General features: G+C 40.0%; 3 protein-coding genes across 3 annotated transcripts in view; 2 read left to right on the forward strand and 1 right to left on the reverse strand.

Moving 5' to 3' along the window:
- Nucleotides 1-564: 564 nt before the first annotated feature.
- On the forward strand, nucleotides 565-4,532 carry LOC144005542 (ketimine reductase mu-crystallin-like). Its single transcript, XM_077503795.1, has 8 exons — nucleotides 565-811; nucleotides 1,100-1,250; nucleotides 1,320-1,382; nucleotides 1,451-1,552; nucleotides 2,585-2,768; nucleotides 2,866-2,987; nucleotides 3,083-3,167; nucleotides 3,244-4,532. Exons 1-8 carry the CDS (start codon nucleotides 645-647, stop codon nucleotides 3,309-3,311), a joined length of 942 nt encoding a protein of 313 aa, XP_077359921.1. The 5' UTR covers nucleotides 565-644; the 3' UTR covers nucleotides 3,312-4,532.
- On the reverse strand, nucleotides 3,730-7,397 carry LOC144005543 (ras-related C3 botulinum toxin substrate 1-like). The gene is made up of 6 exons (XM_077503796.1): nucleotides 7,031-7,397; nucleotides 5,822-5,893; nucleotides 5,618-5,735; nucleotides 5,201-5,263; nucleotides 4,953-5,112; nucleotides 3,730-4,799 (listed from the first exon to the last, which is right to left on the reverse strand). The coding sequence occupies exons 1-6, from the start codon at nucleotides 7,063-7,065 to the stop codon at nucleotides 4,669-4,671; spliced, it is 579 nt and encodes a 192-aa protein (XP_077359922.1). The 5' UTR covers nucleotides 7,066-7,397; the 3' UTR covers nucleotides 3,730-4,668.
- Nucleotides 7,398-12,155: 4,758 nt separating this feature from the next.
- The window catches only part of LOC144005178 (cytohesin-3-like), a 28,524-nt gene continuing 17,448 nt past the window's right edge, over nucleotides 12,156-23,231 (forward strand). Inside the window, exon 1 of the mRNA XM_077503179.1 lies at nucleotides 12,156-12,469. Within this exon, the coding sequence (XP_077359305.1) occupies nucleotides 12,448-12,469 (22 nt within the window). The 5' untranslated portion in view covers nucleotides 12,156-12,447. The remainder of the gene's footprint in view (nucleotides 12,470-23,231) is intronic.

Genomic DNA, 23,231 nt, shown 5'->3' on the forward strand with positions numbered 1-23,231 from the left:
GTACTTGTAATATTTTGTCTGGGTGGGAAAACTTTTCTTTTTTTTTTTTTTTTATGTCAAAAATTGCGTCAGTCATCAGCACTTTTAATTTGCTAATTAAGCTCTAAAATCAGTTTAGTTGTATATATTTTATTGGCCACTGCACTTCTTAAAATAACACGATTTACTGCAAATTATTTTGTGGACCCCAAGATACAGCTCAGCGACCTTATAGACCCCCGTTTGAAAACCACTAGGCTATACGCTCGTGTTTCAGCCTTCAGGAAGCAGTTTTTTCGGACCTTTGCCGCACTTGACACTAAAATTGAGCGAATTACTAAAAACGCGCTCCTAACATGATTCTGTATGGAACGATGGATGATAGAAAACCCCATTCATCGTATTTCACCTCAAACATTAACCGTGTGCGTCCTCTGCTGGGAACATGTGGTACTGCACCCACCTTACTAATTTCTATCTGGATAAGTTTTGCATCGTGGATGTCAAAAGTCAATAATTTAGCTCCACCCACTTCTAGTCCAACCCTGATCTGCATAAAGTGCAGTTCTCGAACGCAGCTCGCGCTCCACTCTAGTTTGGCCACGAATACAAAAAAAAAAAAAAAAAACTCCCAACACGGCAAGCAGACGCCCTGTCCTGCAGCCATGGCCGAGCCACCAGTTGTCATTTCGGAACAGCAAGTTTCTCGTCTGTTACGCTACGGGGAGCTCGTCCCTCGTCTGGAGGAAGCGTTGGCTAAATTTTCACGAGGTGACAGTTCAGAGGTGATTCAACCTGTCAGGTCTACACTGTCTTTGCAGAAATTTAACGGGTAAGCTAGTATTAGCATGCTATGTATCAGAGTTTTTATTTTATTTACTTTCACCCCCCTTTATTTACTCCTTTCAATAAAATGACGTGATGACAAACTTGTGAAAAAGTGTCCCTGTAAACACAACCCTCACATTTTCGTAAAACATTTTAAACTTCGACAATGTCACAATTTAGTAATCGTACCTGTCTACAGTGTAAACAAATAATAGGAAAGTAGTAATTATGTTGAGATAGATAAGATCCTAGGGATCTGTTTTCAATTATGAAAAAAAAAATGTCTGAACAGATACATGGGTTTGATGCCAACATACATGGAAAACGACGGAATCTTGTGCACAAAGTTTGTGGGCTTCTACAATAGGAAGAAAGGTTCCGACTTACCCGCGGTTCAAGCCACAGTGGTGCTGCTGGACCCCGAGAGAGGAAGCATGAAGGCCGTGAGTAGCACTCGGGTGTGTGCGCGACTGCTGCACGTCACTTGGGTTGACATTCGCACCCATGTCCAGGTGATGGAGGGAAACGTCATCACTTGCATGAGGACAGCCGCCGCATCGGCCATCTCTGCTAAGGTTTGCGCTCTCCTTCTCGCGTTTGGCTTTTGAAGTCAGCCACTAAAGTGTGGAAATCATTTGTGCAGTTGCTGATGCCGCCCCAAGCAGAGGTGTTGGCCATCTTGGGAACAGGACAACAAGCTTTGAGCCACTACAGGATCTTCACTGAGATGTTTTCATTTAAAGAGGTACAAGGGCCCGACCGATTAATTTGACAATATGGCTCTTTTAAGATAGGCTGATTTTTTATTTATTTATTTTACACATTATCCCCCCCCCCCCCCCCCCCAAAAGAGCATATTTTTGTCTTGTAAAATTAAACAAATAGTAAAGGAAAAAATAAAAGATAAAATTAAACCTTTTTCCCCTTTTTTTTTCTCTACCTTGAAAGGACTGACTCAGCCTTTTTAAAAACCAAACATGACCCTTGAGCACAAGTTTGCCCACTTCCACTGTTGTCACATCAACGCTTGTTTAATAATTTACATCTGTAATAAAATCCAATACAAGAGCTGTAGTTATAAAAAAATAAAAAAATGGTGTTGGTCAATATTGTGCATGGACAGTTGTTGATAAAGTTTTTTCAGTGTATTTAACCAGCAAGTCATTCACTTTTTTTTTTCTTCTTTTTAAGTCTTATGTTCTGACTCCCATTTATTTTGCATGTAATTCCACTGTCGGCCACTGGATGGTGGCACACAATTATGTCAGACTTTAAATTTGAAAGAAGAAGAGTGAAAATGGGAGTTATTTCAAGATAATTAAAATAATAATAATTATTAAGGATGTTAAGTCCTCTATTATGAGCCACAGCTGTAGGTTCATTTAGTAATGTCAATATTTGGGCATGATTAGTGATGTATTTTGTGAGATTATAAATTTATTTTGGAAAAAATGGGATTTGATTATTCTAAACACAGGGATCCTACACTAATATTTTTGTTCATATCCGTTGCTCTGTGTTTTTTAGAGTTTGTGTAAAGATTAAAAAAATAAATAAGAGCTGTAATTGCTGTAAAAACAGGCCAAAGAAAGTTTTAAAGAGTCGTGGAGAGATTGCTGTAGTAATAACAGAATGTAAGTTTGTTCACCATGATTCACTGCAGCTCTGTCTGATGTGCATGACTTGGGAAAAAAAAAAAAAAGTAAATTGTTGTGTTTTTAAGTCAGAGTGGAATGTTTTTGACAAGGTTTACCTTAGCGTTGGATCTTCTTGAAAGGTGCGAGTGTGGGGCCACAGGAAAGAAGGGATGGACAAGTTTCAGAGCTCCATCAGTGGTCCCGTTCTCCTCTGCGACTCAGCGGAAGCGGCTGTTAAGGGAGCTGACGTCATAGTGACGGTAACCTCAAGTCAAGAGCCGGTGCTCTTTGGAAAGTGGGTCAAACCGGGAGCCCACGTGGCAGGTGAGCAGCCACGTTAAGTCTTCTTTTTTTTTTTTTTTTTCAGTTGCCAACCATAACCATAAAAAGTTTTTAAAAAATCTTGTCACCGATTGTGCAGTGGTAGGAGCTTGCAGGCCAAACTGGCGAGAGGTAGATGACGTGCTGATGACGGAAGCGGTGGTGTATGTTGACAGCAGGGAGGGAGCCATGGTTGAATCTGGTGACATCATCCTCTCCAAGGTCAGTCAGTCAATTTTTTTTTCTCTTTCAATTCAAGGACTTTGTGTTGTCCTTTTTGCTGGTAATGAAGGGGTGACGCCATTGTTGTTTTTCAGGTGGAAGTGTTTGCAGAGATCGGAGAAGTCATCAATGGAGAAAAACCTGCACTGAGAGAGAAGACAACAGTGTTTAAATCCCTTGGTGAGCACTACCTGGTACTTGTATTATTTACTTCTACCCATACAAAAGAACTAAGTGTTTTGTTTTGTTTTAACAGGAATGGCGGTTGAAGATGCAGTAAGTGCCAAGCTGGTGTTTGACCGGTGGAAATCAACAACCAAATAACCATGAAGTTACTTACCTCCAAATGTATTATGCATCCATTTTCTTTATTGTCTTGATTGAGGATCCAGAAGTGGGATACTATGGAGGACCAAAACTGCCAAAATTCAAAATAAATAAATGACTAAATAAATATGACTAAATAAATGACCAAATAAATAGATAAATGACTAAATAAATGAGTAAAAGTGGAAGTAAAAAAGGGATTAATTTCAATATATTGATTTTTTTTAGATAGAATTTTCGAATTATATATTTTTTATATTAATTTTCATTTTCACTTTTAGCCATTTATTTATTTCGAATTTTGGAAGTTTTGGTCCTCCATAGTATACAAGTGTACATTGTCAAACAACCAATCATCATGCTGCAGTACATTATTCAAATAATCCTAAAAATACAAGACACGCATCAAACCTAACATTTTTGTTGACTTTATTTACTTATAAAACATGAAATTATACCATATTAGGCAAAACTGTAAATCCAAGTGTGCACAACGATGCGCCACTGAAACAAGGAGTCCAGACGTCGACTTGATCATTGCTCATTTAGGGGATGGGGGACAATATGTTCAAAACTTACAGCTGACGATCACATTGTACGACACACTTGGCTCCTCATGATACACCGCAACGAGCGGGGATCTCAAGATAATAAAACGAGCTCGTGAAATGTTAATGTTGGGAAAACAACTAAGGTAAAAAGTTCAACTAACAAAATATCTGCATTTTCACCATTAGTATTCAAAAACCGAACTTACATGAATGACTTCCATATTTACTCACCTTACGGCTGTTAAAACTACGCTCGTGGCCAAGCATTCAACAGCTTCTTCATAAACAGGATGCATTATGTATCAATTCCAGTAAATTAAAAAAGGAGAGTCAAGCATTTTTTTTTATTTTTACTGTTTGCCGACTTTAAAGTCAGTAGGTAAACAATAGGTCCTTCTTTCACAATTCACGCGAACAATAAAAAGAGAAATGACTTCAAATGTTTTCACTAACGCCTGGATGTGGCTTTCGGGAGTGCTGACTGAACCCAATATTTTCCTCTCATGGAGATGTCACGTCATGAAGGCCTCAGGAATTTCGATAAAGTAAAAATGTCCTACAAAAGGTCTCACAATTTACTTCAGAATCCCAACATTGAATAGAAAAGTGTTGCCTTATTTAAGCAGCCAATATGCTCTTGATCTTTTTTTTTTTTTTTTTTTTTTTTTTTTAAATAAGGACCTAGTGTGATCTAACGAGCGTTGATATAACAAAAAAAAAGAAGGGGGAAAAAAAATGAAGAAAACAGGGCTTCCCTCTTGGTGGGCGAGCTTGGGCTGCAACTGTTTCCTGTGCTCCTGCTTTTACAAAACGCTGCACTTCCTTCTCCTCTTCTTGACGGGCGGTGGGCACAGGACCGCCCGGATGGCTTCATCGAAAACTGTTTTAAGGCCGCGCTGCGTCAACGCTGAACACTCCAGATACTTTACGGCACCTGGTGGAAAAAAAAAAAAAAAGTGGGTGGGTAGTGCATGAAAAGGGGGCAATGCTTCAATTAAAAAACAAATATTCAAACTTTTGTGCCTATGAAGATGAGGTAAAAAAATTAAAATAAAAGGCAAAATGTACATCTGTGTGCGTCACTCACTTATTTCTTTCGCCATGGCCAAGCCCTGAGGGTAGATGATGGGCGCGAGTTTCTTCTCCTTGAGCTTCTCGATGGTGTCCTTGTCATCCCTCAGGTCCAGCTTGGTGCCCACCAGGATGATGGGGGTGTTGGGGCAGTGGTGTCTCACTTCGGGGTACCACTAATGAGCAAAGACAGCGGACAGTGAGCCGCCTCAAAGACAAACATAAGATGGAAAAGTGTTATTAAACGAGAGGCTGTATTCTCACCTTAGCGCGGACATTTTCAAAAGAGGCGGGACTAACTAGTGAGAAGCAAATCAGGAATACATCCTAGAAGGGGGAAAACAAAGTTAAAAAGTTGACAGTAAGTGTGATGAATGGGGAGGGAAAAAAAAAAAAAAAATCAGGAATGTGAAACTTTTGCACAACATTGTAATCCTGCAGAAACGATGTGGTCACTTAAGACTGCCTCCCACTTTCTAAGGCACAGAGGGAGATTTGTAGTGAGGACAAAAGGCAGTAAACAACAGCTCCTTTCTCTAGCTCTAGCTGCTTTTCAGACTGTGTATAGGTACTATGGATACAAGGCTCCAAATTGCTGAGTGTGCACACTCTCGTCCGGGCCTGCGAATGACTCAAGACAGCCGGTGGCGTGCGACAAGCGAACAATGCGAGTCTACGTACGGTCTGCGGGTAGGACAGCGGCCTGAGTCGGTCGTAGTCCTCCTGTCCCGCAGTATCCCAGAGGCCGAGGTTCACTGGCTTGCCGTCCACCATCACATTGGCTGAATAGTTATCGAAGCTGTAAGAAGACATGAAAAAAAAAAAAAATCATTTGGTTGCAAAAAAAATACAAAATTGTTAAGTCTATGTTCTAGTGTGGCTTACACAGTGGGGATGTACTCTCCAGGGAAAGCATTGGTAGTGTAGCTGATGAGCAGGCATGTTTTACCCACAGCCCTGGGGGGGAAAAAAAAATAAATCATCATCACTAAAGTGTACATGTTCTCCTGTACTCCAGCTTCCTCACACATTCTAAAAACAAGTTTAGTTCATAGAGGAAACTAAATTGTCTATAGATGCGTGTGAAGGTCCAGTAGTCGCTGCCTAATGCTACATATAATGTGAAACACCATAGATGAGCTCATGAATTAGCATTGATATATTTGAACACAAACAGCGCAGCAAAATAAAAAGAAAGATGATAACCACAGGCATATTAAATTCTTGTACCCTGGCCCTTATTTTTTTAAACAGTCCAAATGCTAGAGTAAGCATAAGGAAGTAATGTTGTGATATATATATATATATATATTTTTTTTTACCATGACACGCATTTATAACAAGTTCGATAGAGGTTTGTGTTTTTTGTTTGTTTGTTTTTTTTAGCAATATTTCATTAAACTTGAAACATGGTGTCACCGCAAGACAAAGGAATGATCAAGTATTGATATAATGTATCAGGAAATGCTTTGGTGAAAAAAAAAATGTCAAAGTGCATTAACCGTAAAGAAAAACATATTTATATTGTCTATTAGATTTGTGGAAGTTCATGCTAGATAATGCTCGGAATAAAAAATAAAAACAAAAAATGGACACTAGGTCACAAATCAAAACAAAACAAAGCAAAACTTGTTTTGAATACTATAATATAATGTAATTGTCTTTTAGGGTGAACATGAAAAATCGATTGAAATCAGAGATTTCTGTGTTATTGTTTGTTTTGTTTATTAAAGCCCTAACGCCCAACCCTAGCAACCCGTCCTGCGTCCAAAGGTTGCTCGATACGTCTGCTTGCTTTGATGAAAAATGCTGACAGCAAAATTAATAGTGACCGTTACACTGTATTGCCGCCCCATCGATAAACCATACATATAAAAATGTAATTGTGTGTCTAATGCATGATATGCTGTGTCAAATTTGTACTCGTGAGGATAAGTGTGCCTGTTGAGCTATCTGGAGCAACAGCTGTCGCAGCCTGTTAGCCGCTAACTGGGTCAACAACGTAAATTTAATAACAAAAACAACAACAACACAAGTAACATTGTGATCATAGTGGGTTTTGAAGTCACCAAAAACAAATAAAGAAGAACTCACCCGTCACCCACTACCACACACTTAATGGCCTGCATCGGGGAGCGCTCCTCGCTTAGCACAGTTAGCTTAGCCGGCTAACGCCAGTCGAAAATCAACAAGTCCTTTAAAAAAAGAAAAAGTAAAGACGTGAACGTGACAGCGCTTGAATGGAAAAATAGTTGGATATCGAAGGAGATATTGGCACACTCCCGTAGTTTACACGTCAAGACAAAGTGCACAGACACGCCAAAGTTGGAAAAGTGAAGGCAACACCCAAGGACGAAAAAAAACTCTGGAGTCTGGAGTCGAGATTAAAGGGGAAAACAGCCCCAGTTTGTGCAGAGATGAAGCCGGAGAATCCCTGCGAGGCACATCCGGTCAAGCCAGGACAGTGAAATGCTGCCACCTGTTGCTTAGAACTGGGACTGCAGGCTCTGACGCCAATATTGATTTTACCCTCAAATCAAGACTAGATTTTGAGATTTTCTAAAATATTTTTTTGCTTCGTTTATTGACTCTTAAAAAATACAATCAGTTATTTTCATTAGTATTAAATATGTATTCATTTGTCTTTTTTAAACCCTTTAATTTCCTGTTTGTTAGCACAATGTGCAGGTCGGAAAGCATCTTAATTTATTTATTTTTTTTAAATACCACAGAACAAATAAAGCCATTTGTGCTTGGCAGACTAATCGTTTGGTGTTAAACCTAATTATCATGCTTGTTTTGACAATTGTAATTGTAACGCAATGAAAACTCCTACAATACTGTACATTTAAACAGTGTTTTGTATATTGGGGTCCACAGGAAGTCTGTTGTCATCTGATTGAGGAAAAAGTCAACATTTCCAAAGAGCAGCCAGAGATGCAGTACATGCCTGCAATCCATTTCCCCTGTTTCAATGAGCTCATGAAACAGATGGTTGAACCCAGCTGAGGCTGTTGCTGTGGAGCGGCAGTTGTCTCCAGGTCGTGCACAACCAAGAACTACTCTGAGCTAGGGGGTTTAACAAAAAAAAATATGTTTTTGGAGTTGACTATGACTATACTCTGAGCAACTCGGTGGCTCAGAGACTGCTTATGATGTTTTTAAAGGAGAAGTCAACCCCCAAAATGACGTTACAATAATATGTTCGATGCAGCCCCTCTAAACACAGTCTTCTGATTAATATTGTGTTTGTGAAATATGAATTAAGCAGCAAAATCTACTTTTTTTTTTTAATCTATCTCAGGGGGCAGCCACTTTACTACTTCCTGTCCAGTGAAAATAACAAAACAGGTCACGACCAATCACGGCTCACCTGTTTTCTTAAGCTGAGCCGTGATTGGTCGTCACTCGAGTAATAACGACGAGATTATTATTATTTCAGTGTAGGCTATTTTTGTACATTTTTCACATTGAGTTAATTTTTGTATGTTTTATTCCAAACATCCATCCATAAATGTAAATTTCTAAACTTGAAACATTTATTCAAATTAATTTTTATTGAAATTAACAATTATTTTCAAGTGTCTTAAATTTGTAACGAACATGAAATGTCATTTGATGATTAATATCCATGAAGAATTATGTTAAAAAATAAAAAACTCTTGGAGCTACCTGAATGTTATTGTTTATTATTATTATTATTAGTATTATTATTATTTTCTATGTATTTTTTTTATTGTATTTCATTTTTTTCCAGGTTTTTAATTATATTTTAATATTTTATTTTATTATGAGACTCATTTATATATATATATATATATATTTATATATGCCTGAGTTTTATCATTTCAATCAATGTGTTAATTATCCTGTGAGCAGGAAACAAATGAAAATCTCACAAAGCAACATATGCAGATAGTTAGTCATCCCATTGGCGGGAGGGGACTTGTTATGTCCCATGGAGTCACCAAGCTATGTTTATCTGATCAGAAAAGAGACGCGGCATGGTAACAAAAGGGCATGAGTCATCTTCGGGATCCGATTGGATCGGATGTAATGGAGCTGTGAGGTGAGTCACATCACGATGCTGGATTTGATGGCTAACACAACACTCCCAATTGGAAAGATGCTCCACTCATTCATTATCAAGGGCCAAATTTGATTTTGAGATCGGACAAATGGCCTTGATCCTTCATAGATGACATAAAATGGAGCATGTCCAAGCCGACTTGAAGTGAGACTAAACCCTAGAGTGGTCACAGTGCTAGCAATACTAAACTAGCATTAGCACTGTAAACAAGCCGACGATAGCCTAGCATAGGTAGCATGACTAATTCATAGTAGTCTATAATACATTTATAATTTAAAATTTTAATTTCGGAATGTACAATCAAAAAGAGGTGATAAAGAAACATGCTGAGCAGAAATTTTTGCTAATTTCATCTATTTCCTTCATTAGGTTGTTCTTCCTCAGGCGTGACATGTCATCCAGAACAGTGAGCAGCCTGCTTAAAAAAAGTTGCGAGAGGAATTGGGAAATGTTATTTTCTCTGTTTGTAATGAAATGTTGCATTTGTGGTCATTTTGATCACTTGTTGTTGTTGTCATATGATTGTTTTTGTGTATTCCAGCTCAGCCCCCAGGGAATGCACTCGCCTACATTTCCCAGAAGGCTTGTCAACAACTCGGCATGAAACAAAATCTGACGATTTCCAATAGCCTTGGGAACGTGTTGACAAGCCTCCCAATACTTTTTGATTCGGCGTGTAGTTTAAATCAAACAACAAATGTGACCGTTGTCTTCTTTCCCTTTGCATTCAATCAACAGAAGTGGCTTTCATGATCAGAATCATGGCAGGCGAAATGACCGTATCAGTCCGTATGTGTACGCTCGGCCTCGCTGCACACGAACGTGGTCATCTGTAAGCACTCAGCAACTCTCTGGGTCACTTCATCCTCAGCTCCATCGATGTGTGCACGACATATCTTAATGTGGCTGACGTGCTCCCTCGTCGGGGCTCGCTTCAAGCACATCCGTCCAAATTTGTTATTTTCTTCTTAAAATATGACTACGTTTTAGTGCCGGGCTGGGATGGAGTTTATAGGTCAAAAATTAATCAGCAAGGAATGAATAATAATTTTGGATCTCACGTGATGTTTGCACATCCTCATTCATTTGCAGGACATATGCTTTGTATCTAGATGGAGTGCATATTGTGACAACACATGTATCAAGTTAGTGTTTCATTGATAACAGGACTTTGGCACGACTGAACCGTGGGATTTGGAGAGTAGCAGTCCCATCATATTTAGTCTGGAACTGTCAAACATACATATAATAACATGGAATAACCTAGCGGTACTGTAAGTGTCTGATTTGAAGAAAGCAGTTAGTGGCTTCCTGGCTGCTTCTGAGGTTGGCGCAATTACATGGTCACATGCTTCAAATGACTTGTGGCTGTAGAATTTGTTGATGCCTAAAGGAGGAAAGCAAATTGCAAGCTGGAGAAGAAATCACTTTTTTTTACAGTCACGTCAAAATGTGTTTGTTTTGGAAATTATTTTACAAGGATATATTTCCAAAACTAATCCACTATAGACTTCGTTTTTTTGTATTTTCCTCTCCAGCAGTACATCGCCAATTGGAGAAGATTTATGGCTGTCGTCTCACTGCTCCATTGTAGGTTACAATGTCCGCTATTCATGGCAAGTTTCGTGCAGGTTTTACATTTTCATCAGACTTTTGGAACACCTTGTATTTATTTTTACACAACTGTATTACTACGTTCAAATATGCAATGTGGCGCAATAATGTATCAAAAAGGCAAGTCGAGCTGTTTCAAATCTGTCATGTAGCTAAGCACAGAAATAAGTTCCCAAAATATTAGCCACAGCTCTAATTATGATCCGATGCAGTTCCACACGAGCACAATTATACAGGCACATGACGCGAGTTTAGAGCAATACTTCCTGTGTGTCCCTGCCAATGCGAACTCGTGACTCAGCTCACTTTTCCAGGGACGATCCCTGAACCGAGTCCAGGAAGGGGTTGAGGCTGAGGACTCAACTGTGTGACGCCACAGGGGACAATGGAAGAAACTTTGCGAAAAGGAAGCTAAGTGACGGAGACGCCCTCATCCTGCTCGCCTCTGTTTGACGTCCTGATGTCACGCGTGTCATTTTTGTCATTGGAGGGTGTAAATCCTATATTAGGGATGGGTGGAGGGGGGCACAATTTTAAGTTTTGGGGCCAAGCAGAATTTATAATAATAATAAAAAAATAAAAAAATAAAAAAAATAAAATAATAATAATAATAATTATTATTATTATTATTATTTATTTATTTATGTTGGCAAAAACTTGAAGTTGGAGTGCAGCTTGTTCACTGTGTAGTAGGACGATCATTTGTGTTTTTTTTGTTTTTTTTGTTTTTTTTGGGTACGAAACAAGAAAACGTTCACATATTTAGAAATATCAAGACCAATAAAAAAAAAAAGAAACACTATAATTATGAAAATTCCTTTTGGACCAAACAGAATTTATAATAAGATTTATTTATTTATTTATTTATTTATTTATTTATGTTGGCAAAAACTTGAAGTTGGGGTGCAGCATGCGCACTGTGCAGTAGGACGATCATTTATTTTTTGGTAACAAGAAAATGTTTAAACGTAAAAAATCAAATAAGAAATATTCAGCCAAATAAAATTATTTGAAACACTATAATTATGCAAGTTCTTTTTGGATGAAACAAAATGTATTAAATTAGTTATTTTAAAATAAACAAAAGCCTCAAATTTATAAATTTAAATAAAATTAGTATTAATAATCTATTTTATTTTTTATTTATTAATTATTATTTTTTTACAATTAAGCTAGTCAACAGTTTTCACACAAAAATCAACTCACTCTATATTTTTACACTACTGTATGTTTGTCCTTGCCCGTATTATAATTTGTATTTTTTGTAATGAACAATACATACAAGTGAAATGATATATTCCTTTAATCTACTCTGAATACTTGACTGCGTCGCCAATTTTTTGTCAGCATTTCACACAAAACATCCTCATACATTTAACTGGGAATGCGTGTGCTCGCGTCCGCGTGCACGCGCGTGTCCATTGTTTGCAGGGGGCGGGGCTTGGTGACGTCGGAGCGGTTGCAGCGAAGCGAATGTGAACACACTCGCGGAGGATGAATCAGACGAGAGAGAGAGAGAGGAGGGAGAACAGTCTCGTCGCGGAGACACACTTTTCATTTCACACATCCTTCCTCGCAATTAAGGATCTGATTAACATTTAGACGTGGGCAGATTGCTGCCACTTCGCACTCGTGTGGTGGGCTTCATTTTCGCCATCATCTGCTTTATCTCCCGGCCAGACGTCTGACAGCCTCACACCGGCTTGTCAGCGAGGAGAGAGAGAAAAAAAAATCCCCAATAAGAGAGGAAAAATATATATTTGTGTGGACACACCTTGAGGAGGGCTGTCCTGTCACCACCCCAATCATGATGGATGACGACAATCACGGTAAGGATGTTTTTCCTCCTTTCCCACTCGCTCCCTGCCATGTATGGACGCTTATGTGTACATCCATGCACTACTAAAATAAAAATAATTGCACCTTTATACAAAAACAGCTACTCTCCCCCCTGCAGGTAAATCAATTTCCTTGCTGAAGTCACGTGACCATGTTTGCTCCTTTCAAAACAGAAACATTAATTTGTCCACATTTCCCTCCCTTAATTCCATCAGTTTGAAGCCCTCGTTGCAAATCTTGAAAGTCTCTCTCTCGCTCACAATCTTCTGTTTGAAGTCTGCAAACTGGGTGGGATTGATAAGATAAATGGATGGCAGCCAGACAAACAAGCTCTTTCTCCTTTGTGGTTGGGTGATGAAATCCAGTGCCACCGAATGTCACTTGATGATAAACTGAGGATTAAACAAATACAGTATTGGGAAAAGTGTTTCGCTACCTACACTCATGCCAACACATTAGGAGACTTTCGTTACCAATTTGTGTTATATGTATTTTTTGGTGATGCCAAGTTTTGAACTTTATAACAGCATTGGAGCAAAGCCGAACTTTCATACAGTAATTTTATCTCATCTAAAATGTTTGCTCTCCTGCTGCATTTCAAATTATAAATAAGATAAAGTATCAGTCTGAAGTATGAGAACTTGAAGTCCACAAAAAAAAAGCTTAGAATTGATTATAGGCGCCAGAAGATGGCAGCAAATCACTTTTTTTTTTTAAATTAGGAAAAGCTAAACGATGCTCCTCCCTTCACTTCAACATAGTGCAATAGTTTTATATTAGACATGGTTTTGACATGTGTACAAAATATAAAATAGGTGAGATTTCAGTGACTAACGGAGGATAGGTTCCACCCCAAAAATCCTTAAATGCCAAATCGCAAAATTACAGTTTCAGCCTATCAACAAATAAGTATTTTTTATTTCCAACATGTTTTTATGTACTTAGTAAGACTCACATGAACTAAACTCCATTTTCAAATCATGGATGGATGATTTACTTCATTTACGACTACAATCTTCCATATTTTAAGACAAACGTACTCATAACCGGTAATAAAATCTCTATTAAAATAATACCTTATTATTAAGATTGCTGATGCTTGAAGCAAGTCAAATAAACATTCTTGATGTGAGTTTTTGCACTGCCGACTGTCAGGTTGACCACAACCACTGCCATCCGTCTGTCTGGCTGATCACACATGCAAGCGTATCCTCCATCAGATAATCCCAACCGCCTTGAACGCAAACGTAAACAGGCTCCGGTCTGACAAGTTTGTCGGTTGAACTGTTGCCGCTTCGCCATCCTCACCCCCAATCTGGATGTGCTGTATAGTAAACCATGAAATTTAGGTCTGAATCGGACTAATTTCATTAAGCCTAACCATACTTGGATTTAAAGATGCGTGGCCCGTTGCTCATTAAAACCAAGTGACATTTATGGTCTTGGTTGTCTTTACAATCTTGGACACTCAGTGAGATTAAATGTAGCAGCAAGTGACCATTGAATGTATAATAATATGGATGTTTGTGGGTTTAAATTTAATTCATTAAATATTTAAACAGGAGTTGAACTGGACCACCATAACTCCCCATTTAATCTCAATTCTTTGGGTTCTATTTTCATACCCAGCACAATTCCAGGAGTTTTCTTTCTTTTGGCATTTTGCTTGACTAGCACAGATAGAGTTGGGCGTGGGATGGAATTCAGCCGACTCCGGCCAATTGAATCAGCTCCCCTCCTTCCCATTAAATTCAGGGCGGTCAACGCGCACATTGCGGAAGCAGAAATTGACTCACTGAGTCTGTATAATGAGATTGGTGTGTGCAAAGTGCGTGTACACAAGTAAACTTCAAGATCTCCCCATGTGAAGCTCCTCAACTCATGTAAACATACAGCAGTTCTTTGGCACCATGAAGCCATAAGATAGCATATTTATTGTTGCCGTAATGACGATTTCACTCCTGATGAATACAAGTTTGACACCCTAGATGTAGCATAGCGCTGTGCATGCTCATGATGTTTTTAATCCGCGCGCTTACCATTCTAGAGGAACTTCAAACTCTGCTTTATCTGTTTGTGAACGCTCACCCAGGAGGTGGAACTCTGAGCTCTGACATGCGTGCCAAACTGTACTTAAAAAAAAAAACCCAAAAAACACCACATAACTATAAATGCACACCCTTGTAGTCAGTGTCGATCATGTGACGGGCTGTCAGAGAGCGTCGAGCAAGACGTGCCGTTTGTGATCAGACTGGAAACAGCCCCTGCGCTGAATGAATTATTCAGATAACTTACCATAAATGTGAAACTAATGGTAAGCGTCGCCTGACTCGCACTCGGCTGCTCGCACGGTCACCGCTGCACACGTCACTTAACATTGCTCACATGCACACCTTCATTCCAGGGTATCGCACGCGGGGCGTCGCGAGGCCGATATAGTTTGTCGCCCTATCCGAGAGAGGAGCCTGTCAGCCGAGAGCAGATACGCGACAATATGTCACATTCCTGCGCATCTCCGTGCCAGATTCAATTCTATCCGATTCACGTGCGCGCCGCGCTTTGCGTATCTGTCAGGCGCCGCTGCTGGCGTCGCAGGCTGCGTTCGTGCAGCACTGCCAACAGATGCGTGTATGTGTGATTTGTGCATTTGGCACTATTTTGGTTATAAGTGCGCAAACTGTGCAACACATGCTCCGATGTGAGAACAAACAGATCTGTATAGCATCAATTCACCAGAATAGTTTGAATGATTTGGATGGGCTAAAAAGCTGAATCTGCCATTTTTTTGTTGTGTTGTAGTTGAAGTCAATTTAATGTAACAACTTTAACGCATTCACTGCCATTGACGGAAAAAGACGTCAAATGATGTGCTGGGTCAAATCCTCAACCCAATGTGTTGGATATAAATAACCCAGCATAATTTGGCTCAGTCTCTTTTGGACCCAGCACTGGGTATGCAATTCCATATAATTTGGCTCACTTTTAGAAACGTAAACAATACAGCACCTGGTACCAACATATCCACAATACTCAACTTCATATTCACCCTCAGTACATTTATCAGGCTTAAAGTCAATGCACTTTAAGTTATAAAGAAAAAAGAAAATTTTCGTTATGGTCACCATCTAGGAATTTTGTGAGGCGAGCAGTATTTTTAAAGAGTATATCTAGTTTTACCAAATGTCATGCTTGTATTTCCATTTGAACTTTTCGTTCTGCTCCTGTATTTATAAAAACGAAGATCCAGCCAGGACACCTCCCATTTTGTGTTAGTACTAGCGTCTAACATGCATTTTTATTTACCGCAAATAAAAAGTAAATTAGCTCCACAGTAAAAAAAAAACAAAAAAACCCAACACAATTATCCCTTCAAGGGGTGTCATGCTGTCGATAGACAGTCATGTGATTCTGGGAAGTGCACAATCCTCCTGCTCTTCGGCCTGCATTTTGTGATCAATTCTTATTTATACGTGAAATAAAACCATCAACTTGTGCTGATGTGTTTTATTTGCACTGACGACTGGCCTTGGTCGTTTTATATTTACTGTTTGCTAAAAAGAACTTGCTGCAGTTTACATAAAGCGCATCCAATGATGCGAGTGGGTAAGCAATTTATGAACGTGTTTTTATCTTATAAGCTGGACGGAGAAATGGAAAAGGAGCACAAATTTGTTGGGTTTTGATTGCCTTTCATTAGTGTTTGATCGTTCAAAAACTGATTTGTTGGGAACATTTACATAAAGTATGTTTATTCTGCCCATGTTTATGTTATTTTGAGTACAAAAATGAGATTCCCAGTTTTACAAGGTCAATTTATTTCTGTTTATTTGCGGTGTGGTTAGCAAGTCGTATCTAACTGAAGAGCTGTAATGTCTGGAAGGACCTTTTAATGGGTGCACTTAGCCACGTGCACAATTTTGTGCACCTTTCTTTGCTGCTGTTTTTTTCGAGCTGGGAAAAAAAATAAGTCAACCGAAGGCAGCTTTTGCAAAAACCTGAATCCGCTCACTGTATGTGTGACTTCTTGGCATCTAGCACTGCGCCTCTGAGGGAATTAGTGGGTTAGAAGGGGAAGTCCTGTGATTAGGGTTCGCTCTTTTGTTGTGGCGGTAGTTGGAGTGTGTGGGAGGGCACCAGACAGTCACTTGGGGCAGCTCGACATTGGAGGTGGACTGACTGTGAGAGAATTTGGGATGGCAGAAAACGACGATTTGGCTGCCGTTTTGCGAAATCAAGTCATTTTGTTTTATCTCGTCCCTAGAGGAGAAGCGGTAGTAAAACAGGCCAAAATTAATTTGTTGACGATGTAGCTTGAGAAAAATAAAAACAACATATTTAAATGGACATATTTCAAGTTTCGTTCCCATTGAACAAACTCCAAATTGGCAGATTAATCGCTACAACATCACTGTGTTGTAGGCGTTCAATAACAATAGCTCAAACAAAGAGATTCAAAGGAATCCATAACTCTCCGAAACAAAACACTCAAGTAATGAATTCAGTCTTGTGACTGTCTTTGTTTTCAAGTTGAAGTATTTTTGGCGAAAAAAAAACCCTCTTGATTTCCTGTTAATGTCTGTTGTTGGTTGGCCCGGCTGCAGGGACGAAAAATACTTTGCTATAAAAGCATTGAGCCAGATTGAATTCACCCCGTCCAAATGTCTTAAAAACAAAATATGTCTCCTTTGTGTGCCTGCGAAGATTGACTGCACCACAATCTTAGCCCAGTTGTGTTGTTTAACGGCTTAAGATCCGATTTTGTAAAGACCGAGAATTGCTTTTTGACTGCCAAGATTACAAGGTATGTGGGGCAACAGTAGAAGATTAAATATACTGTATGTCATGGCACATGCTCCCAGATAGTAATAGCGAGTAAATGTGCCTGAGAGTGAGTGGGAGCTTGTAAAAGACTTTACTATGAAGAGCTGAGAGAGGAGACTACATATGGAGCTGATTAGGAGAGAGACTGCGAAAGCTTCCCTGCGTGTTCCCAACACCATGGTAAGTGTGTGCAAATGTGTGTGTAGGTGGACAGGATGGGTTCGCTAGCGAGGCAACACTCGACAGAGAGGTAGTCTCTCGTGGATTTATTGCTTGGCGAGAGGAGAGGCGCTCAAAGTGTGCAGACGAGAGACGGAAAAGGCACTGCGAAATTTACTGGAGTAGCACAAAGTAGCGCACAGAACTCAGTCGAGGTGAGAATCCTTGATATGCAACTCCTGCTGGCGCTGGTTATCACTTGGGCCCAATGCAAGTGGACTGTAACACTGAAAAGTACATTATTGTACACAGCCCCAGCCCTGCTGCCAATAGCAAAAATCTGCAAGTAACTGACGCCACCCGTCAAAAGGCTCATACAACTGCCTAAATGCCACAGAGTGCGGGAAAGCACTACTTTTGTCTAACTGAAGTTCCTCAACTCGGTTCCTTGGTACCGAGATGCCACGAGAAGGTGACAAAGCACTACTTTTGAGTAACTGAAGCTCCTCAACACGTCAACATCGTTGTTTGGCACCAGGTTACTACCACCAGGTGGTGACATTGCGGTTACTACCACCAGGTGGTGACATTGCACTACTTTTGTATAAATGAAGCTCTTCAATTCACTTCAGGATATTTCCTTGGGACTGAGATGCTACAAGATGGCGGGAAAGCTCTACTTTAGACGAAATGAAGCACCTCAACTCACTCCAATATTGCTCATTGGCACCAAGATTTCATAAGATGTTAGCAAAGTCTAAATATAATAAATATATATCAATAAAGCTGCCTTGTCTAAATGAAGCTCCGTGAGCCTATTATGATGTCATCCAAAAGGTCACTAGTCCACTCTGTCACAGTTGAAGGTGTGTGGATGTGGTGGATGGACCCAAAGGCGGAGAAACAAGGCAGGGAAACAGACCTGAAGGGCCACGTGAGGAACTTTACAGCAAGATGGTGACAGACAGGACGGGATGGAACATGAGTAGACTGATTGCCATGACTGGGCTTGAGTGTGGACAGACTGGGCATGACATGGACAAACTTGGCATGACGTGGACAGACTTGGCAGGACAGACTTGGCAGAACAGACTTGACTTGGACGTGCGAGAGAGACACTTGGCTTGGACGAGAGAGAGAGAGAGACACTTGGCTTGAACGAGAGAGAGACACTTGGCTTGACAGCAAACGACACCCACACAGCACGCCACACTTTGACAAGATAATACAATGCTAGCACAACGCGTGAACAAACACCACTAACTAAATACAACACTAATGAGACACTAACAAGACACACCTGGGAAACAGTAGGCAGAGGGCACTAATTAGCAATACATACGGGGAGGGGAGACACACACGGGTGGATGAGGTTAACTAAGACGAGACAAGGGGAGACAAACCAGACAAGAGACAAACACACAAAACTAAACCAAAACACAACCTCCCAAAACCCTCAAAAACATTTTTTCCCATTAAGAAAAATACATATTTTTAAAATTGTTCTTCTGGAAATAGAGTAAGGTGTTAATCAAAGACAGTAGTAGCTTTCCAGCTGACCTTAAAAAACACAGTGTTTGATTCTACACTTTTTATTTTCTTAGCTGTTTTACTTGTAATGGAGAACTGCGCTAACACCCAGCTCATTCTTAACTTAATAAAACATCCTGGCGCACATTTATTTAATATCCTGCACTTTTTACATGTTCAAGTCCATGTTTTTATTCTTCTCTGTGACAATGTGAGCACATTTGCATTTAACGTGACTTGTTCCATGCAGAAGATAGATGAAGCACAGGTGACACGCCAGCCATGCATAAGCAGTAACCCCGCAGGTAGTACACGGGACTGCACGTCAGCTGTGCATCCTGTCCGGCTCGAGACGATATCAGAGAACTCATTTGCCGTATTGTTGGCGAACCCATTTCAAAATTGCTTTTCAAGCTGGATACACATCGCAATAATGTCGGCCATCTTATCAGGTGGATTATTACATTCATTCCGCATCCTGTCCGTCACTTGACTGACGCCTGGGGCAGGCAGCAAGAGGTGTGTGTCAGGAAATGACCCTTCAACGTGACAGCGTGACGGCGCAATCACATCTGTGCTGTTTGTTTGCCGTCGCTAAGAATCATTACATCAGTTTGAAAAGCTCACTGGCTGCAATAATAAACTGTTAACCATGTTAAATCAATGCCTCTATCAGAGTCTAAAACCTACATGGTCAGCAATGAATGAACCACAACAGAGATGCTTGGACTGACCCTAACCCTGTCCAGATGCTAGAAGAAAAAAAAACATCAGCGTGTTTCGTTCTCAGGCCGATCGAATCCTCACATGATGATGATTTTGGCCTGCCAACATACGACGGCAAAACCTCTCAGATCCTACCATGGATTCGAATATATTATCACAGCGCTGATGCTGAGCAGATGTGTGATCGAATGAGGACATCATGTGCGGACCACCCCCATTGCAAATGCGTTCTCGGCAGGAGGTCCCCCATCCCCAAAAACGGCAGATTAACCCGAGCAATCAGCTTCTTTGAGCCCCATATCCTCTGTGAGGTAGTTAAAACTAAAACTAGAAGCGCCCCGAATCTTTCCTCTCACGCATAGAGGAGAGATGCTGCTTCTGGGGCGTGGCTCAAATGGACGCAGTACCATGTAATGTTGGGAAACTAAATGCATTATGATGATTTTTGAATATATATCTGATTTTTTTGCTACGATTAGGTGGTTCGGTCCTGTCATGAGCTAGAGGTTGGATCCCAAAGCTCAGACACAAATAAGACTATTAACTATTTATTCACATCGAGAGGCTTGGAACAAACTTGACTAGACGAGAAACAAAGAGAGTTGCACAGAGAGTAATAATCCGACAAAGACACCCACTTCTCAGAACACTACTACAGACAGTGAATCGATCTAATTGGTTGTGACTAGTAAAGAATTGAAGATTGACATCACAAAGCTCATGACATCACATAGCATAAAAACAGTATTCGGCCCCTGCTCCATCATTGACAGCATTGCAAGTCTATGAATAACTTCCAGCTCCTCCATTATGATGACAACCCATCATTTTTGCCCAAACACTCCGAGTACTATCTGCTGCTCCACGTGCTTCCTTTTATCCAGGCGAGGCAAATTAGGTTAGAATCGGGCAGCTGCAACATCTGCGTATAGGCCGGCCATACATCACACTTCCGCTCATATTGGGGCTTTGAGAGGGATGGGGATGGGGAGGGGGCAGTGTGCGGGATTAGTGCCAGCTGGCCTTCCAGTGTGTGTATGTGTGCGTCTCATCACGTCTGTCTGTCTGTCGATACGGCCCGCGTCGTAATGTGAATACTTGTGCAGTGGGAGGCAATGAGGGGGGAAGTGGTGGGTTATAGATTAGAGACCAACTTGTTTGCTGTACTGCCAAGTGGAGCAACAGGGGTCTTTTCTTTTCTTTTTTTTTTTTGAAGCATTACAGTACATTAAATTGCTAAATAAAGCCAAGGGAACCATGGCTCAATCCACTCCCAGTCAACCAGCAGCCCACGTCAAGTGAGCGTGGGATTTTCACTCTCTGGGAGCTCCATGTGCTTGATAACAATGTTTCCCAACCTTTACTAAGCCAAGGCACATGCTGGATTTTACATTAGAAAACTCTCACAGAATAACGCCAAACAAGAATGTTTCAATAGGTACATACTCGAGTATTATTATTATTATTATTATTATTATTATTATTATTATTATTATTATTATTATTATTATTATTATTATTATTATTATCATTATTAAATACTAGGACCATTTGATTAAATTGGCCGGCCAATTTAATCATCTGATACTATCACTTTTAAAATCGGAAAATATCGGCCGATTTTTTTTTTTTTTTTTTTAAAGAAATATATTAACACATCCCATCCATCCATTATCTGAAATAAGACAAAGATAATGACATTCACCCCCTTCACCGGCTTTATTAATGCTGATTAATCGGTTATCTGAATTTTTTTTCTGCTTAACATCGGAATCGGCCTCAAAAAATGTATATCTGTCTGCCCCTATTAACTAAAAAAAACAAAAAAAAAACAAAAAAAAACAAAAACAAAACAAAAACAAAAACAAAAAAAACCTTGTGCATCAAATCATCTTTCCCCATTGAAATGAATGGAAATGACATGCTGGCATGGATAGGTGAACAAATACATTTTTTGGTTGTAACTATAATAATATTCAAACCAATTAAGTGAAATTGAAATTCCTGCATGATTCCAGCTGTTGGCTTTGAAGGCAAGTTAAGAAAGTGAAGATTTGGGTGCATTCATTTAAATGAAAGCAGTTAAAGCCGGTGGGTGGTTTCGTTGGGGAACAGTTGTTCGCTTCGGGTGCACAGAGAGGCAGGGGATTTACTCCTAAAAGTAGATTTAGGGGGATTTGTTTTTGGGGGGCTTGCGGGTGAGATTACGATGGGAGCCTCTTGTGTGGTTGGACACATGATGGATGTTAAATCTTCTGGGCTCTCTCAACCCACTGTTACAGTGCAGCCGAAAAAGTATACTTTTTATGTTACAGGCATATAATTGTTTAGGTAATAATTGTATTTTTTATTGAAAATTACACACAACAACATCATTTTGAGGGACAAAAATGTGGTATAAATTTTAGCAGGTTATCAATATAATAGGCCTGTATTGGCGGTATTGTTATTCCCGTGCCTTCTTCTCCGCTTCCTGAAGAAACCCAATTAAGAAATGAGTCATGGAAGGTCACTGATGTAAGTGTGTTAATAATGGAATTGGCAGACCACCTCTGCAGAAAAGCCCCTCCACCATTTCCAAACAAGATTACCCACTGGCGTAAAGATGTGAGTGCTGATTGTACAGTCGAGTTTATGAGTTTGGAGAGACCAATAAGATTCGGGCATGAGAGGCCTGGCCTGGGTTGGAGGATAATGGAAGCAGTCGGATAATAATGGCGGTGGTCTTTTATGGCATGGAGCAATGTCTACCATTCATTAGATTTGGAATGAATCAAGATTGTAATCATGCGTGTTGTGCTGTTGTCGTGAGTAGACATTAGCTCATTAGCTAATGTAGGGCCTCCGGGATGCCTGTTCTTTGCACATCGTTAGTATAAATAATCGCCAAGACATGCGTTTTCATGCTTTGTTTGGTATTTTGCTATTGATTACTAATATAATTTATATTTCTGCCTAAATTAATGTTTTCCACGACACACAAAATGTTACGTGAGCTCACTATAGACAACGAAATACATTCACGAGACATCTTGTCATGAACAAGATGCAAGCGAGGACACAAATGCAACACTCAAAGACAGTTAAAGGCGGGGTCTTCTGTTTTCACTCAGGAAAACGCACTATATAAATACAGGATGTATACCCATGAACTCCTTTTCAATCTACACCTCTGGGCTTTTGTTAATGTGTGGTGGTGATTTTTTCCTACCCCCCCCCCCCCCCCCCCAGCCTATATTTTGCCATTTTGTGTTTGTTTTGTCAACAGCGGGACGTTTCTGTGGACAGACAGTTGTTTACCCCTCCAGCCAATCACAGCGCGAGGGGTGGCGGGGGAGGGGGAGGGGGGTTGAATTTGTCGTCTGAATGACGTCACTCCAGCAGCAAATTGACAGCATGCACTGATTTTTTTTTTCATTGTGTGAGTGAGTGAGTGAGTGAGTGAGTGAAAAAAAAAAAAAACAAGCAAACAAAACTGCCTTAGCAATGCCTCTGCTAACTTAACTTAACTTGGCC

This window comes from Festucalex cinctus, chromosome 17, assembly GCF_051991245.1.
Source record: "Festucalex cinctus isolate MCC-2025b chromosome 17, RoL_Fcin_1.0, whole genome shotgun sequence".
In the NCBI taxonomy this organism is placed as follows: Eukaryota; Metazoa; Chordata; class Actinopteri; order Syngnathiformes; family Syngnathidae; genus Festucalex; species Festucalex cinctus.

What these genes read in the sequence shown, in the direction of transcription:
- LOC144005542 (XM_077503795.1), top strand. Translation starts at nt 645, where the DNA reads ATGGCCGAGCCACCAGTTGTCATTTCGGAACAGCAAGTTTCTCGTCTG. An exon ending in TCTTTGCAGAAATTTAACGG is followed by an intron (nt 812 to 1,099) that starts GTAAGCTAGTAT and finishes ATGTCTGAACAG; the next exon opens with ATACATGGGTTTGATGCCAA. An exon ending in AGAGAGGAAGCATGAAGGCC is followed by an intron (nt 1,251 to 1,319) that starts GTGAGTAGCACT and finishes ACCCATGTCCAG; the next exon opens with GTGATGGAGGGAAACGTCAT.
- LOC144005543 (XM_077503796.1), bottom strand. Translation starts at nt 7,065, where the DNA reads ATGCAGGCCATTAAGTGTGTGGTAGTGGGTGACGG. An exon ending in GGAGAGTACATCCCCACTGT is followed by an intron (nt 5,736 to 5,821) that starts GTAAGCCACACT and finishes GTCTTCTTACAG; the next exon opens with CTTCGATAACTATTCAGCCA. An exon ending in CGCTGTCCTACCCGCAGACC is followed by an intron (nt 5,264 to 5,617) that starts GTACGTAGACTC and finishes TCCCCCTTCTAG; the next exon opens with GATGTATTCCTGATTTGCTT.